Source organism: Phodopus roborovskii, unplaced genomic scaffold (genome assembly GCF_943737965.1).
Source record: "Phodopus roborovskii unplaced genomic scaffold, PHOROB, whole genome shotgun sequence".
NCBI classification, from domain to species: domain Eukaryota; kingdom Metazoa; phylum Chordata; class Mammalia; order Rodentia; family Cricetidae; genus Phodopus; species Phodopus roborovskii.
The window spans coordinates 72156866-72175062 of record NW_026126418.1 but is presented as its reverse complement, the minus strand read 5'-3'; the positions used below and the strand labels follow the sequence as shown (position 1 = coordinate 72175062).

Here is an 18197-nt window from a genome sequence, read left to right as displayed (position 1 = left end):
CTGAAGCCCAAGCCTGAAGCCTGCCATTTCTAGATCAGAGCAAGTCACTCTCCAGAGCCCCTAAACCTGGGTGGCCTGAGAACTACCACTAGTTTTATGTCAAAGTATGTACTCATTTCCCATCTAAACTGGCAAGAAAAATGATTCTCCTACTTAGCCCTTACCAAATTCCGGCTGACATTTTACACTGCCTCCCTTCTCGACTAGGTTAGAACTGGGCCCTATAGCCCATGGCCCGGACCAGTTCTCCTGGAGTCCCATGTGCACTCTCAGGAAGTAAGGCCTGGGGCATTATGAAGTCCCAGAACCCCACCCCAGCTGTTATTTGGGGCAGCTTGGGGTCTTTCTCAGATGCCCCGAGAGACTCTAGCCGCACATGCGCTGTCCTCCTAAGGTTACTTACCACACCACTGGGAAGAGGATGGCACCACAGCATAGCAAGTCCACCAGGAACAGAGAGTCCTTCCACAAGCCATACTCTGTCGTGCCCTCCTCAGTGGACTCTATGATGATGTAGGCCACATTTGCCAGCACCTACAGAATACGAGACCCCAAGGCATTAAGTGCTGTTATGACAGTGGTCCAAGTGGGACACTCACCTGAGCTGTCAGCCCCAGCCTGTGGCTGCAGTGATATTGTCACCCAGAAGCCTGACTCCCTTAAACTGCCATTGTAGAGAAACTGCGAAGAGATGCCCAAGCAACCTCAGCTGTTTCTCTGTCCCATCAGGTCTTCCCAGCCCAGGACACAGACTCAGTGAAGACTACATTGCCCCAGACTGCAGCCACCGTCAGACTGCAACCAGGCCTCAGGTCAGGCCTACCCATTTAAGATGTCTCCAAATCCCTGGCCCATAGGAATGGAGATTTACTACTTGACATTGCCTCAAATCATTAAGTTTGGGGCAGTATGTATCAGTGGGAGCACTCAAAGTGCCAAAAGCTCCTGGGCAGGTGGCATTTCCCATTCCACATAATCAGGGTGCCAACACTCCTCAGGGGCAACAATTCTAAGTGGCTGATACAGAGACCAGAGGTCGGATTGGCAAGAAGTGCAGATTTCAGTGACTTTCTCTGTCCCTCACAGGGGCTAGCCAGTCCAGGTCCCCTACACTGCACAGGACACATCTGCCTCCATGCCTTGCTTCTATTTCTGCAATCAGGGCTTTGCCTTGTGATTTTAGCCCTGCCCTTGGGCTTGAGACCCCACTGTGCATCAGGGAAGTTCCTGATGTATGACATGAGCTGTGATGCAGAAATAAAGATGAGGCATGTTGAAGCTGGAGAGATAGCACAGCAGTTAAGAATGCTTGCCGGGCAACCACGAGGGTCAGAGGCTGGATTCCAGCATCCATTTAACAAGTCAGGGTCCTGAACACATTATATATAACCCCAGCTTGGAGTGGGGTGGAGACAGGACAATTGCTGGGCTTACTGGCTTCCTGACTATTCTACAATGCAAACCCCAATTCACACACTCTGCATGCAAAAAGCTGTTCCCAGAGGCAGTGCTGAGCCCTACAGTGCTCTTGAACACCATGTAACTCATTCCTGCTTTCAGGTAAGGGTTAGGGTGGGGGCAAGCACAGTGTTTGCACTGCCAGTCCTGGGTTCCATGCCAAGAACCACAGGAGAAACAAAAGGGGGGGGGAACCTCTCTGGTACTCCCCATGGCAAAAGGAAGCTGCTTAGACCTTGGTCAAGACCTTCCCAGATCAGACCCATTGTCTAAACACTAACTTCCTTAGTTTCCTTGGGTGACACTCAACATGGCCTCATGTTCACCTTTGAGGGGTCAGCAGGGTAGAGCCTTCTTCATCACACCCAGCTCAAGCCAAGGGAGGAGTCAACAAACAAGACAGCCTGAATCTGCCAGAAAGACATGAAGGGCAAGTCCCAAAGGGCAAAGAGAACTTGGGTTCTGTCAGATACACACTCACAAAACCATGGCAGGGTATGGGACTCCATCCGCCTAGAGCTGGCCCTGGTGGTTTGGTTACCAGAAGACCTTAGCTTGTCTGGTTTGCCTGACAAGTGTTACACGTATCTGTAGCTACTCCTTTGCCTATCACATTCCTTTCCCTCTCCATTGCAAGGTGATTCTAGATCATTCTGAGTGATTACTTTCCCCCAAGAAAGCCTACAGCAACTGGTTTGCATAACAGGTCTGGTGCTAATCTACACTCCTCCCTGCTGAAGGTGGCTAAAGAGCCAATCAATACCCAGAGATGACATGGCCCAGGAAATTCCCCGTTCCTTCCTCTCCTGCCAGCTACACCCATGCTATGATCTTAAACAGGAGGAGCTGACCTTACCAAAGGCGTGGCTGTGGCCAGGCAGCCGGGAAGAGGTACCCAACTGTGGTGTCCTCAGCTCATCTCTGCTTCCTTGCATGGATTGCTGGTGTAAGACAACCCATGAGTCCTCCCGGAGGGTCTACGCATTTGTTAGTGAGGTCTCAGACCACTGCCTCCAAACACGGGGTGAGTTTTAAAGTGTCAGCCCTGTGGGGCCACTCTCCTATTCCACCTTGCAGGAAAACTCACTGAAGCTACTACTCAGTTCTAAAATACTGCAGAGCACCTGGGCCTATTCACAGACAGAACCATTTTGCTACAGGCAGCTAAAGCAGAAGCTATGACAGCATTTGTCCCTCACTTCCCTGCAGCTCTCTAACCACAATCTAGGATGCCCTGTCTGAAGACAAGTAGCCTCCAGGACTTCCAGTGCACACCTGAAGTCTAGGTCTGCCAATGCTCAAAAAGGGAGCCCCTATCTGCAGCTCACAATGCAGAAGCCCAGGTTTCCAAGTAAGCTGAGCCCCGCCCAGAGCCAGGGAGGATTGACAAGCCAGCCACACTAACAGTACCTGGAGTGGGATGACGATCATGAAGATCTTCTTGTCTTTATCAGACAAGATGTGCTTGATAAAGGCCCAGCCAGTGCCAATGAGAGCAATGGTGATGAACAGCAGCGCCCCCTTTAGACTGAAAGACAGAATATTTCATAGATATTGCAAGGCTCTCCAGACTCAAGTCCTACCAGTTAGCCTGTCAACTCATTCCAAGATTCCACATCCCCCGCCATTTCTTCTTCCTTTTTCCTTTAAGATTTATTTATGTGTATGAGTGGTCTGTCTGTCTGTCTGTCTGTCTGTTTGTATGTATGTATGTATGCTTGGATGCCAGAAGAGGGCACTGGATCACAGTATAGATGGTTATAAGTCACCATGTGGGTACTGGAAACTGAACTCAGGACCTCTGGGAGAGCAGCCAGTGCTCTTGACCACTGAGCCATCTCTCTAGCCCCCTATTTCTTTTTATTCTTTTTTTTTTTTCTCCACATAACCCAAGCTAACTCAAACTTTAACTCAAAATGCAGCTAAAGATGATCTTGAACTTCAAATTCTCTTGCCTCTGTCTACAACTCCTGAGTGCTAGGATCATTGGTGTGTACCACCAAGCTGAGTTTTTGCTGGGGATGGAGCCCAGGGAGTCATGCATGCTTGGTAAGCACTCTACCAACTGAGCCGCATCCCCAGCTCTAGCCCTTAAGTATCTCTGTAAGGCATTTCATGGTGCAGGCACTAACACCACTATCTCTTGGATCAGCATACTTACAGATGAGTTATGTAGTACACAACAGCCCAGCCTTCAATCGGAAAGCCCTGGGAGGAGATATAGTGGTAGTCGATCTGAAACCAAACAGTTGTGATTCAGAAAGGTGGTGCCACGCACACCAGTGCAGGGTAAAGCAAAAATGACTCCAGGAAACTTTGGGATGGGGAATGGGTTCTGCCCGGCCACCCCACTGTCTAATACCTCCACTGCCAAGTCACCAGCAAGTGCATAGTATGCTAACACGCTTAACTGAGACAGGTTGACAGGGCTTTAATGACCCTAATAGCCAGCCCAGGTCACTAGCTGGATTCACACTGGCAAATGCTCTCACTCTCCATCCATGCATGCTGCTCATTGTGAAGACAGAGGCCAGCCGGTCAGTAAAAAGACCCATGTACAGGGACCTGGCTTCAACCAACTCCAAGTTTAAACACCTGGGACTGCCAAACATTTTAACTTAAGAGGCAGATTCCTGGCAGGACCGGGAAGGTCGGCCACAGCACACAGCCTTCATTTTCTAAACGGCATCATGATTTTAAAATGGCTCAGAGGCCATCCCAAGAGTCTCTTAACTTAAATCCAAAGGGGTAATTATCCAAGTAACTGCCATGTCTGTTGTTTTTGCTTTCCTCTACCACTCCATTCTACATGCACTTTATGCATATCTCACAGACCCCCCAAATCAGGGAAGCTGTGATCTTGGCCCCACAGACAAGCTCATTTTGATGTGCACTGGTTCTCAGTAGTCAAAAGCTCAGTTCTTGGGCTCCTGATCTGGTACTTTTATCCACTAAGTTTACTAATACTGAACTTCACTGGCAGAAATACAGGGATGCTTAGTAAAATGAGGAAAATCCAAGAACGACCAGCAGGGGGCACACTAATGTCCAGATGACAGAAACAAGGGGGGGAAGTGTGCTTGACATGTACAGAGAAATCTATAATCCAGGACTCAAGAGGCTAAACCAGGAGAATCACAAGGCGTTCAAGGCCAGCCTGAGCTGGAGTAAGACTATCTCAAAAACAAAAGTACAGGAGGCTGAGCTCACTGGCCCCGTGGCCAGTTCTCCACACAAGGGGCTTTATGAGAAACACATTCTATTCCTTTGCTCCCACCTGTCTCCTGCCTTCTAACTTGTTTTCCCAATCAAGTATGCACATCCATTATTTCACAAATGACCCCAAATGCTAATACATACTGCATGGAACACCAAAGAAAGAGACTTGGTGAAAGGAAGGGCCGCCATCAACCAGTGAATTTTAAACACATCATTCCTATAAAAAGAGAGAAGAAAGAATTAAAAGACTCCACTTCCCCAAAGGCAGCCACAGTGTCAGGTACATTATTTTGCTTTTTGAAACAGGACCTTTCCACATAGCCCCGGCTGTCCTGGAAATCATAGAGATCTGCCTGGTTCTGGAGTGCTGGGATTAAAGGTATGCACCACTATGACCAGCTTCATCAGATATATTTCTAAGCAAGCAGCAAGTACAATCTGAGCAAACCACAAACATGAAGTCATTTTCTTTTCTTTTTACAAAGCAGTTTTTGCCAGTAGGAATGGCCTCAGATGTGTCTGTGGTGGTGTCAATGAGAATGGTCCCACATGCTCACAGGGTTGAATGCTTGGTCTCCAGTTGGTAGAACTGTTTGGGAAGGGTTAGGTGGTGTGTGTGGTCTTGTTGCAAGAGGTGTATCACGGGAAATGACAAGTCATTCCTAGTTAGCTCTCTGCTTCTTACTTGTGCATCAGATGTGAGTTCCCAGCTCCTGCTCTGGCACCAGGCACACCTGCCTGCTGTCATGCTCCCACCATGATGGTCGTGGGCTCAGCCTCTGAACTGTAAGCCTCAAATAAGTTACCTTGGTCACGGTATCTTATCACAGTAACAGAAAACTAAGGCAGAGTCCCACGACATTTCCAATACAGTTTCATGCAGTGACTGAGAGTTATGCACTGCAGACAGGCAGGATGGCTGCTGAGGTGTGCTAGGATGGACATCTAACATAGTCCACCACTTTGCTTCCTGGAAACCACACTGAGTGAGTCACACAGCAACGAGGAAGGGCAATCCTAGAGACATCGTGAAATCCCAGGAAGACAGAAGACAAAGTGTAACTGCGGTGGCTGGGACCAGGTCATGGTGACAAGTGAGGACAAAGTGCTGCACAAGCCCAGTAGATAAAGCTCCCACCCCATCTCCCCTCACAAGCTTTAGGCCACCCTTGAGCTCCAGGCATTAGATTCTTCCTCCTGTGTCTACCCCTACTCCTGTAGGAAGAAACTTGAGGCTATATGAAGAAAAATAAAACTCTTAAAGTATACAAAGACTTGAGTAAGTGCCAAGGACACATGTACACTCTCACACATCAAGACATTGGCAATCTCCCACAGGTAAGTGCACAGAATAGGAACAGACAAGAGTGCAGAAGGAAGAAGCACACATGTGTAGGAGCTTGATGGAAGAGAAAATGAGTCCAACTTTATGGGAAAGGACAGACTGTTAAGTGATTGTGGTGGCAGAAAATTATATGGAACCTACACGTAGAAGAAGGTAAAGCTGGTCTCACTATCCACTTACCTAGAGGGTTCTAGAATAGCTCAGCTGTGAATGAAACACACCTTCTGACCTGGAATCACAAAGGGTCCCTTAGACCCAAGAAACACTACCCTAAAACAAAATTAGATGGTGGGGTTCCATCACAATTAAAACCTTCATCCAACAACACACTGCTGACAAGCCATGTGACTGCAATGACTGGAGACAAACCCTGCATGAGGGAGCAATCTAGAACACACAAGAGTTTTGTTCATGCAAAGCAGCTAGACAATGAGAAAATCCAACAGGAAAATATGCAAACAATATGAGCCTGAAATGATAGTGCCTAGCAAGGACATTAAGAGACAAGGGAAGGAAGTAAGACCCAGAAGTTTACATACACCAGACTGGCACATATCAAGAGGTCAGTTGTGGTAAAAGGATGGTGACAGGTCTCAGGCTCCCCTGCCAAAAGTAGAAGTGGTGTAGCCATAAGGTGGGCAATCCAACAACAATAAAACTAAGCCAGAGTAGGCCACAACCCTGTGGGCCTCTGCTCAGGACTACTACTCAGAGGACAAGTGCCTAGGAGACCTCAGAAAGTAGGAGATCAGGCTACACCAGCACTGTCTAGGGCAGCAGGGAGACAGTGGCAACCTGGATGTAGACCTGTCTCTAAGAGCTACAGGGGCAACACCTGACAATACAGCTCACAGGACTGTGGTGTGGCTAAAACCAGCCGTTTGGATGCCAATTCATCAGTACAGCTGGTGGGAAAGGTGGTTTCAGCAGCTGCATCTGCAGACAGCACTTTCTGTACATTCAAAACATACAGAAAAAAACCCCCAAAACCCCAATCAACCAACCAAACCAAAAATCCAGACATTACTTACAAGAACATACAAATGCCCCAAACTGTATATTCAGCATATTGGGTGACTTTCCGTGGCTGGGGAAAAGTGGGCAAGGGACAGGAAGTAAGGGGGTATGGTCACTTGAGAGAGGAGCATGCACAAAGTAATAATGAGACCACAACACAAGCTGAGCACACTGGGCTTCTGAGGTTATTTCCTGGGTAGTTCCTAGTGACTACTTACTTGAAGGTCAAGAAGGAAGTCAAGGCCAGAGCAGTCAGTCTGTCACTATTGAATGGCAGCGGACTGTAACCAGAGTGCAACACTGCCTACTATAAAAGGCCACTCTCACATCCAGGCAAGTCTGACTTGTGTTTCTCAGTTAAGCACCCATGCTGGAGCAATAAAAGGCTCTGAAACCATGGCAACCTGGACTCTGCACTGATTCGGCCCTGATGACCTTCATCTCTGAAATGTCACAACTCCACCTCAACAAGCCCAGGGTGGCAGCCAACCTATAAACATTGAAAATCACCAGCTGCCTCTCACTCTGCCAGTGCAGCCCTCCTCGCTCACACTCTGGGGTGCACAGCACACTAAACCTGAAAGGAGAGGCAGGCACCAGCAGGCATCCTTGGCTTCCGGCCGCAGCTCAGTCAGGTAACTGACTGTTTCTCATTTCCACTCTCTGGGCCTCAGTATATTTATGTGTCAAAGATGTCTTATTCTTTCCAGTTCTAAGAGAGTAACAAGTGTCCTGAACACTCCTGGCAGCCTTGGGGGTCATATGACTATGTATAACACAAACTTCCAAACTATGGATATTCCCAGGCTATCATATGGGAGTGGCTTAAATTGCATCTTTATAGATGCATACATATCCACAAAAAACTAAAAGTGTGACCGGCACAAAATAGGTCAGGCCCGCTTAACCACAGATTTAAAACTGTAGCCACCATTTTATCCACATGAGCTGAGACAATGACATTGCCATTGCTGAGTAAAGGGAAATGAAACACCAGGAAATATGAGTACCTCATTTGCATAGCACCCTGATGCTAAGCCCTCTTTATCGGGTACAAAGACATAGAGCAGAGCGAATGATGTTAAGAGGCTCTGCAGAAAGAAGGGCAGTTATTACTGCCCCAGTTTTGAAGATGAGGAAAGTGACACAGTGAAGAGAGGCAGATGGAAAGTCACAGGCCAAGTGTGTGCTTGCGGCAAAGCCACAGTGAATATGTACAAATCAGAGGACAACTTTTCTCTTTCTACCACATAGAACCAGGGGATTGAACTCAAGTCACCATTAGGCTTGATAGCAAGTGCTTTTAGCCATTTAAGCTGGCATGCAAGATTCTTTAAAAAGAGCCCACATCTAAGATGGTGTGTCTGCTGAAAGGCAACCAAGACACCAGGGGTTTCAGCATCTGCCCCAATACTCCAGGAAGGGGTATCTGGGGCATCTAATTATGTGAGTTTTGGGTAGCTCGGTGTATCAGATTTGCATACCCTAGGTCTAGGGGCCTTTTAATGTAAAAATACTTTACACTATTTTGTTCCAAGATTTCTGGGCAGGGAGGCATGGAAGTCATACTTAAGTAGCCACTCCACTCAACAACAAAGAACACAAAGCCAGAGCCTCAGAGCTTGGGACAAAGGTCCTGGTGAAAGGCAGAAGGGCTCTAAAGGTTTTTCCCCCAGGCTCAAGCTCCTGGTGGACACAGAGAAAGTCTAGAGAGGCTTTGAGGTGAAGCTTGAAGAGCTGGAGGCTTTCAGCTTCCACTTGGGCAGTGGCATCATCACTAACTGTCTCAAGACGAATGGCCCCTGAAAGGCACGACCCTGGAAACACACCCCCTGTGTGAAGCTTCCTGGGCTAGCACGTCTCTGCGAGGGCAAAACTCGCATTGTGTTTGCTTGTCTATGATAACAGTTGGATCCGCTCTCTAAAGAGAACACTAAGAGTGGTCAACAGCACAGCAGGCAGAGCCTCCCACTAGCCTCTAGGTCTCTAGGAAGACACCCTGAAGCTGGCAGGGCTGTTCAGTGCCATCTCCGCTAGGGGCAGAATCCAGCAGGACGAAATACGCAGCACTTCACACACTGAGAGTACTTACCTTCGCTTACGAAGGAAATGAATCCAGACGGTCCCAGAAAGGAAGAAGAAGGCAGCCATGGAAACGTACAACTTGGGGAGAGGGATCTCCCCAGCAGAGAGGTAGCTGTCAGGGTTCTTCTCAGTGATATCAATCTGTAACCAGTGGAAGATGGATGTTCCCTCTTAGACAATAAACATTCACAGCTGTCTCACTTAAGCTCAAGAGCATATGTGCCAGTGGATAACAAGCAGGTTGTGACTGTCTGGACTGGTGAACACACCCCACCCAGCTCTACACTTCCTTCCTCACAGGTCCTCTGCGGGCACACATTGCCCGCTTTTTCAAAGTGACATTCCACATGCCCTCAATGGCAAAGGGTGAACAATGCCCTGCTTCATTCCTAGCACCAAACCCAAAGCAAAATAAAAGAGACAAGCTCCCACAGAACCCACCCTGCTCTTACAGAGAAGCAGGCCCCAAAGGTACTCACATTCAGGCTGAATAAGACCTGCTCACTAGGCTGGGACTTGCTGCCTGAGCACTTGTGGAAGTAAAGGCTGTACAGGCCTTCCTGGTCATCAGTGCTGATGTTAAAGAAGAACTGGAAATGAGGGAGAAAGAGGTACTCACAGCCTCAGCCACAGCTCCCAGCAGCAGAGGCGAGCTGGCCTCGGAACCTCCAGAGCGGAGGTCAGAGGGGATGTCCTCATCTTGTGAGCCTCTAGTACCTTATGTCAGTGTTCAAGCACAGAGATGGCTGCTTGAACCTTGTGGTGATCACCTAATCACAGTGGCCTGGGCTCTCTAACTCTAATCCCACCTGCTTGGGATGGTTCTACTGAGGTCAGCATAGGTAGCCAAAGACCCAGCACCTCATTTCCAAGTCAACAAACTATATCACTTTCTGAAACATTAACAGTGGCCACTGCTTGTCACAACTGATTAAAAGTGCTATACACACAGGACCAGTGTGTGCCACTGCAGGCTCTTCCAAGTAAAGAAAGGCATAGCTCGCATGGGGAAAGCAGTGCCATGTACCTCACTGCTGGGCTGCCCGGGTAGGGCTCTCACGGGCTTTGGGCCTCACTGACCTCCCCTCTAAAACTATACCACCTTCACTCTTAGCACAGGTCATTCCAGGTGCACAACTGTCAGCTTCTGTCACACCTGGGTGAGAGCATGACTGCTGGATGGGAGACGAAGAGGGCTCACAAAAGGACAAAAGCAGAGTGGAGGTGGAACTGGGTCCTGACACTCACACTGCACTTTCACAAGGTTTCTCACTGTCACAGACTCATGGCTTGGTTAGCACACGGAGCTAGCTAGCCGCCTAGTGGTGGGAGGAGGGTGGTCCTGCAGCCAAGGGATCCATGAGCAAGGTGCTAGGGAAGACTCACCCTCTCACATGGCAGAGATGGAGTAAACTTTACTCTAAGGTGACTCATACCTGAAATGAAACTGCACCATTGTTCTTATGAATTGAGAAGGATTTCTCTGCTGCTGCCTAAAAGACACAAGAATCTGTTTCAGGCCAAAAGTGTCATAAAACAAGCTTAGGAAAATCAAAGCTAATTGGAAGGGCTAAAGATACAGCTCAATGGCTAAGATCACTGGCTATTTTTGCAGAGGTACTGGGTTCAATTCCCAGAACACAGAATCTCACAACTGTTTTGTTATTCCAATTCCAGGCGATCTGATGCCCTATTTTGGCCTCTATGGGCACTGCATGCGTGTGATACACATAACATACATGCAGGCAAAACACCCAAACACTTAAAAAATTAAAGCTAAACTAGGTGGTGGTGGCAGCACATGCCTTTAATCTCTTGAAAGGCAGGTGAATATCTGAGTTCAAGGTCATCCTGATCTACAGAACAATTTCCAGGAAGGCCAAAGCTACACAGAGAAACTCTATCTTGAAAAATAAACAAAAGCTAGTTGAGTTGGAGAGATGGTTTAGTTGTTAAGAACATTACTGCTCTTACACAGAATCCACATTTAGTTCCCAGTACCCACATGGTGACTTACAAACTCTAACTACAGCTCCAAAGGATCCAACACAGACATAAACAAACATATACATACATGCAGGGAAATACTCATTGTACTAGTGTCACATCAACTTGATATAAGCCAGAGTCACCTGGAAGGACGGAAAACAATTGAGAATCCCCCCCCAAGAAAATCTGGCTGTTGGGTGTTTTCTTAATTAGTGATTGATGAGGGAGGGCCCAGGCCATTTTGTGTTGTGCAGGTGGTCCTGGCTGAGCAAGCCATGAGGAGCAAGCCAGTGAGCAGCACCCTCCATGGGCTCTGCATCAGTTTCTGCCTCCATGTTCCAGCCTTGCATGAGTTCTTGTCCTGGCTTCCTTTAGTGATGAACTATGGTGTAGAAATGTAAGCCAAATAAACCCTTTCCCCCTTTCCTCCCCAGTTTGCTTTTGGTCATGGTGTTTTCATCATGGCAAAAATATCCCTAATTAGGACACTAATACACACAAAATAAAAATAAGGCTAACTAAAAATAAAGCTCTTCTTCAACACCAACTTGACTGAAGACCTTTGAGAGCTCTCTGACAAAGCTTTTTACTGTCTTTCCAGATAGGTCTAAGATCATGTCTCAGAGAAGGCAGCTCCCTTCCCCATTTCCTTCCTTCTTGGCTACTCTCTAAGCCCTTCCCCAGTCTTCCTGTGAGTGTCTCTCTACTCTACAGCTTCTGCAGGACCAAGGATGCTGCCCTGGGCAGAGCCAAACATCCTACCCAGACTCTGCTCCTGACTTGAAATACCAGAACATTGTCTACTGCACAAGCCAAGAGATTAATAGCAAGCCATGGAAAGAAACCAGCTATATATACATGGGAGCAGGATAAACTGACAGTTATGCTGAACAGAATACATCCTGCATGGCTCATTTCTATAAGGCCCCCTAAAGCTGCTGTCTACTGCAGTGACTGTTCCCTGGGCACAGGATCAAAGGGGGCAGGAGAAACCATTGAAGTAATGAACACATCCACAATCTTGATCGGCAGGTCAAATGTATCTAACTGCCCCTATAAATTGTCACCCAATCTCACCTTTGCAAAAATGGTTAGTAGGAAGCAAGAAACAAAGCTAGGCCTGGTATGTGCACACATGATCCTAGCTTGGGAGGCAGAGGCAGGAGGACCATAACCTTGGCTATGATGGGAGATGTCATTCTGTAAATATGTTTCTCATATTGGTTAATGAATAAAGCACTGTTGGCAAATAGGAAAACAAGATGGGCGGGACTAAGAGACCAAGAGGAGAGAGGAAGTAGGAGGGATGAGATCCAAGATGGAGGATGGAGAGAGCAGAACGCCAGGCCCTCTCTCTGTTAAGGTAAGACCACGTGGAAGTACTTAGATTAATAGAAACGGGTTAATATTTAAGACAGAGCTAGCCGATAAGAAACTAGTACCTGGCCAACAGCTTTATATTAAATACAGTGTCTCTGTGTGTTATTTGGGGCTGGTGCGGCTATGGGACCAGACCGGCTGGCAGGAAAAACCTGCTCATAACATGGCTATGTAACAAGGTGAAGCCAGCCTGAACTACAGGAGATCCTGTCTGTAAACAAACAACACAAACTCCTCACTGAGGAATTAGGACATTCCAAAACAAACTCTTCTCTGCTCTCCTGCTCACTTTCGTGCAATGACACTTCTCTCTTCTCTTCCACTGTTCCATCTCCCCCAAGGCAGAACCTTGTTTTACATTCCAAAGCTCTAGGCTAATTCATCTCAACCCTGTTTTATCACAGCAGGTCCTTCCTGGGCCTGGGATCACCCTGTTGTCCCTACAGCGTTTTTCAGAATCATGAGCTCCAATAACTAACCTCCGATGGCCTGCATGTCAGCACCCTGTACCACCTGTACTGCCCAGGTCTGTCTTAAGGGGCACCCCCAAAGCTCTGGCTTCCCCTGTGCTATGTAATCCAGCACTCCATATATGTTTGAAAGGGTTTCAGTGTGTTGATGCTGTCTCTCCAAACACAAGCCATGTGCCACGCACACATAGATGCACATGCACACACACACACACACACACACACACACACACACGCAAGCACACATGCACATCTAGAGAAGCTGAGCAAGAAGGAGATCCATGCTTACCTTTGAATCCACTGCACTTCTTCTAGACTTCGAACCATCTAGAAGCACAAACATTTAAAAGCTATCACTGCCTAATTCACCTCACATATCATAAATCACAGTATCATTTTACAGGGCTCCAGCTAATCTAATATCCTATCACCAAAACAAACCTCAATGCCTCTATCTCTTAAGGTCCCCAAACATAATTACAGGGCAGTAGAAGTAGCAAATCAAAGTGGCATACTGCAAGTGTTACTGTGTCAATCATTATAAAACCAAAGGAAAGAAATAATGTGGACAAAAGAGATGACACATAAAACAGCCCTCCATGCTTTCTAAGCCAGCACGTGCAGAGGCAGTTTTAACAAGCATCTAATTGATACAGCTGACTTGGAGAAAATCTTAGTGTGGTAGACTCTGTGTGTGGTGCTGAGCATGCTGGGGATGACACTCAGCCTGTGTTTGGGAAGCAGACTCTTCCCTGAGCTGTACCACCAGTCTGGACTTTCAGGTGTCTTACTCTTTTTTCATTGTTGATTTTGGGGGGGTCCCCCTAACAACAGTGTGTTAAGATTACTAGTGGATAAAAATGACAAATTGTATTTAATTTTAAAAAACCTAACTAAGTTAAAAAGAAGAAGGAGAAGGAGGAGGAGGAGAAGGAGAAGAAGAAAAAGAAGAAGCTGACTAATAGATGGCTGGGGCTATAACTCAGCTAGCAAAGTGTTAGCCTGGCATGCATGAGGCTCTAGATGCCTAGCACCCTATGAAACTGAGTGTAGTAGTGCACTCCTGTAACCATAGTACTCTGGGTATTATGGAAGATGAAGAATAAGTTTAAGGTCAGTTACACAGAGAAGTCAAAGTTAGACTGTGCTATGAGATTCTGTCTCAAAAACCAAACCAACCATACAAAACATTACTAGCAGCTTTTTTCATGGAACAGAGTGGGCACTTGCATCACTTCACTGTTCTTAGGACACCCCTCCTGGGGAAGTTGTGGTAGTTTGAAAGTAATTGGCCCCATAATTTCATAGGAGTGGCACTATTAGGAGGTGTGGCTTTGTTGGAGTGTGCATGGCCTTGTTGGAGGAAGTGTGAGAGTATGGGGGTGGGCTCTGAAGTTTCCTATGCCCAGGACACCACCCAGGATTTCCGTCAGTTGACTTCCTGTTGCCTGCAAGCCAAGATGTAGCCAACACAATGTCTGCCTAGATGCCACCATGTACTCCACCATGATAATAATGGACCACCCCAGTTAAAGGTTTTCATTTGTAAAGTTGGCCATGGTGTCTCTTCACAGCAATAGAAACCCTAACTAAGACAGCAGTGCAGCCCTACTGCAGGAAGACAGTGTTTCATGAGCACAAGGGATTTGGGAAACCAGAGCCAGAGCACAGGCATGGAACTGCACATCACACTCCAGTTCTTTCCTATGATTCCTAATTTGCATCAACATTCGACAAATCTAGGGGAAGATGAGTAACAACGTAAGTGGTAAATGATCTTGGAAGGATGTATATGAACCATTAGATGGGACTGACAGTTAATTCAACACATCCACATCAGGAGAGAGGTGTATGGCCCAGGAAGAAGGAGCTCAAGGCGTGATCAGACAAACTCCTCTCCACAAAACAACAGAAAAGGGAAAAGAAATCCAACGTGGGTCTCTTCTGACTTTTCATTTTTGCATTTCCTCCAAACTGGGTCTCCCTTTGCTGCACAGGCTTGCTTTGACTGGGCACAAGTGCTCTTTCTGCCTTAGCCTCCCAAATACTGGAATGTAGATATTCACAGTGCCCAGCACTTTGGATAAACAAACAAATAAAACAAAAACACTACTCAGGATAGCAGTGTTAGTGGCCAACACTTCTGCATTCTGATGGATGCTGACCGCCCAGCTGACCTGGAATGGCGTGTCAGTATTCTCAGAGAGTCAAGCTCCACTAACCCATCCTAAAGACAGTACTACACACACAATAATTTTCCTTTTTAAAAAGACTTACCTTAAATGTGCAGTGGTGGTCCAGCACTCAGGAAACAGAGGCAGGTGGATCTCTGTGAGTTCAAGGCCAGCCAGGTCTACAGAATAAGTTCCAGGACAACCAGTGCTATACAGAGAAACCCTATGGGGGGGGGGGCACATTTTTGTCTGTCTGTCTGTCTGTCTGTCTGTCTGTCTGTATGTATGTATGTATGTATGTATGTGCCACATGTATGGGTGCCTGTGGAGCTCAGAAGGGCTTTGGATCCCTTGGAACTGTGATTACAGGTGTTATGAACCTCCTGATATGGGTGCTGGGAGGTGAACTTTGGTCCTCTGGAGGGGAAACAAGCTTTCTTAACTGCTGAGCCATCTCTCTAGCTCCTACACAAAAGGATTTCTAGGAATGAAGAAGTTCAGTGCCCCAATACCTGGAGATAACAATGGATCACTTCAAAGAAAAGGCTGCAAGAGACAGCATCATTTTCTTGGACTGTGGGGTGAAACAAAATGAAACCAATAGGCATGCACAGGCTGTACATATGACTAGGAGCTGGGAGGCACCATGCTCTAGGCTGAGGAAATAAGCCTAAGCAGGGAAAGGAGAGGAGAGGCCTCACTTCTTTCTTCCTTCCACATCCTTCTTTGGTTACAGTTAGTTCTGTGCAGCCTCTAGAGCGCCAGGCTGCAGTTCTTGAAAACACAATCTCTACAAAGCAGGCTTACCTTGGGCTCTCTGCACCTTGCTGTTGTCTGTGGGGACAGAGCTGACAGCAGGCTCCCGGCTCTGACTCAGGACTTGCACATCCTTGCTGAAGACAATCTTTGGTAACTGGGTGCCAGCTTCTGGTGGGGATCTGACCTTGACTCTATATCCACAGAAGACAGAAAGGAGAGTTCAGAGCAATGCTCCAGCCTTCCCTGAATGCTGCTGATGGCCCAGCTCAAGCTCTGTTATTTTTTGTGTGTTTGTTTTTCAGACAGAGTTTCTCTGTGTAACAGCCCTGGCTGTTCTGGAACTCACTGTGGGCCAGGCTAGCCTCGAAATCTCAGAGATCCACCTGCCTCCACCTCCTGAACGCTGGGATTAAAGGAGTACACCACCTCACCCAGCTCCAGCTCTGAATCTGGTACCTTGTGCTGTCCCTGTCACAGCGGAGCTATAGATTCTGCCATCTACATTTTGTGCTGCAGGAAGAGTAAAGCGCTGGCCAAGGGTTGGAGAAACCATGCAAGGACAGAGCACGAGCCAGGCTGGCCTTGAACTCACAGGGATCCACCTGCCTCTGCCTTCTGAGCACTAGGACTAAAGACGTGCACCACCACCGCCTGGCCCCTTAAGGATTCTTAATGTGTTTTTTTTTTTTTTTTTTTTTTTTAAAAGGGTGAAAAGGGAAACAGAAGAAGACATAAGGCTCTATAATACAGTCAAGTAAAGTGAAGGGGTGTGTAAGGAGCTGAGGACACTATTAATTACTAGCCTGAAAGCCATTTCCTCCTTTCTCCTTTTTTTCTTTAAAGATTAATTATGTGTTTGTGTACCTATGTGGGTTTATGTATACCATGTGTATGCAGGAGTCTGCAGAAGCCAGAAGAGGGCTTCCAATCCCCTAGAGCCGGAGTTGTAGGTGGTTGTGAGCCACATTGTGATTGCTGAGAACCATATCCAGGACACTGCCTATGGAGTGAACACCAAGAACAGGAGAGCAGAGATTAAAGGCACAAATCCCTAATGTGAGCAAGCTGCCACTGACCTGCCTTTTCCTGAGCCTGCCTGTTCACCTAGGGACTTCAGGTGGGTGGGACAATCTCTGCTCTCATTCCTCCTGCCAGGCTCAATGAGGCCTTTCTCTAACAGTTGCCAAACACACTGTAACCTAGGAGACTGCAGCCTTCCTGACAGATGATAGCAGAGGTGACCAGGAGAGGATATCTATGGTGAGGCCCAGGGGAGAGGATATCTGTGGCAAAGTGCTTTACTCTTTAAGAAACTTCCTATGGTCTTTCTACTTCTGCCCTTGTTCATCTCTACCTTGCCCACTCTGGGCTGCTAACAGCTAAGTCTGAAAACAATCTGGACACAAGATTCTCTCTTTGAAGGCTCTCTCGCAAAATATACATACACAGGGCCAGAGAGCTAGCTCACTGGGAAAAGCACTAGTGGTAAGCCTGAACCTGAGTTCAACCCCTGAACTTACACAGCAGGGAGAACTGACTCCCACAAACATGCATGGCATTGTGCACATGTACCCACACAATACATAAACATTAAAAAAAAAGGAAAAGAGAGAAGTTACATACACATTGGAGTGGCTGGGCCATGAAGGTGCTTGGCTGGCAAGGTACTTGCCTCTGAATTATGAGGACCCAAATTTGATTCCCAGAAGCCATGTGTAAAAAAGTGGGACATGTAATGTAAACCCGCAACCCCAGGGTTAGGAAGGTAGCCAGAGGAGGGTGCTGTAGTTTACTGGCCAGCTAGTTTAGGTAAATCAGCATAGATTCAGGCTCAGTGAGAGACTCTATGTCAAGAAAATAAGGCAGAACAGCTGGACATAGTAGTACACACCTTTTCTTTCTTTTGGTTTGTTGAGAAAGGGTTTCTTCATGTAGCCCTGGCTGTCCTGAAACTCACTCTATAGATCACGCTGTACTTGAACTCACAGAGATCTACAAGCTTCTGCCTTCTGAGTGCTGGAATTAATGAGTTAATTAAAAGTGTTCACCTCTTTAATCCCAGCACTCAGGAAGCAGAGGCAGGCAGATCTCTCTGAGTTCAAGGCCAGCCTGGTCTATAGAGTGAGTTCTAGGACAGCTAGAGCTGTTACACAGAGAAAGCCTGTCTCAAAAAAACCAGGGGTAGGGGTGGGGTGTAGGGGGTGTGGGACACACACACTACAAAATCCTTTAATTCATCCTTCACCTATGTCACTAAGCCTGACCTCAAAGACAATCTCACAAAAGAGACACCACTACTCT

The 18197-nt window shown here is 47.2% G+C and overlaps 2 protein-coding genes across 3 annotated transcripts in view; one reads left to right on the top strand and one right to left on the bottom strand.

The window, feature by feature from the left end:
- Fnbp1 (formin binding protein 1) overlaps nucleotides 1–18197 on the top strand; it is a 195728-nt gene that overhangs the window by 26753 nt on the left and 150778 nt on the right. The window lies entirely within an intron of this gene.
- Gpr107 (G protein-coupled receptor 107) overlaps nucleotides 1–18197 on the bottom strand; it is a 63623-nt gene that overhangs the window by 28654 nt on the left and 16772 nt on the right. For both annotated transcript variants that reach the window (XR_007834563.1, XM_051185117.1), the window contains 9 exons: nucleotides 15945–16087; nucleotides 13253–13290; nucleotides 10561–10617; nucleotides 9604–9714; nucleotides 9132–9265; nucleotides 4819–4894; nucleotides 3620–3693; nucleotides 2869–2986; nucleotides 404–534 (listed from right to left, as the gene is read on the bottom strand). Coding sequence is in view for 1 of the 2 variants with exons in the window: in XM_051185117.1 (XP_051041074.1) it covers nucleotides 404–534; nucleotides 2869–2986; nucleotides 3620–3693; nucleotides 4819–4894; nucleotides 9132–9265; nucleotides 9604–9714; nucleotides 10561–10617; nucleotides 13253–13290; nucleotides 15945–16087 (882 nt within the window). In the remaining variant the exon portion in view is untranslated. The remainder of the gene's footprint in view (nucleotides 1–403; nucleotides 535–2868; nucleotides 2987–3619; nucleotides 3694–4818; nucleotides 4895–9131; nucleotides 9266–9603; nucleotides 9715–10560; nucleotides 10618–13252; nucleotides 13291–15944; nucleotides 16088–18197) is intronic.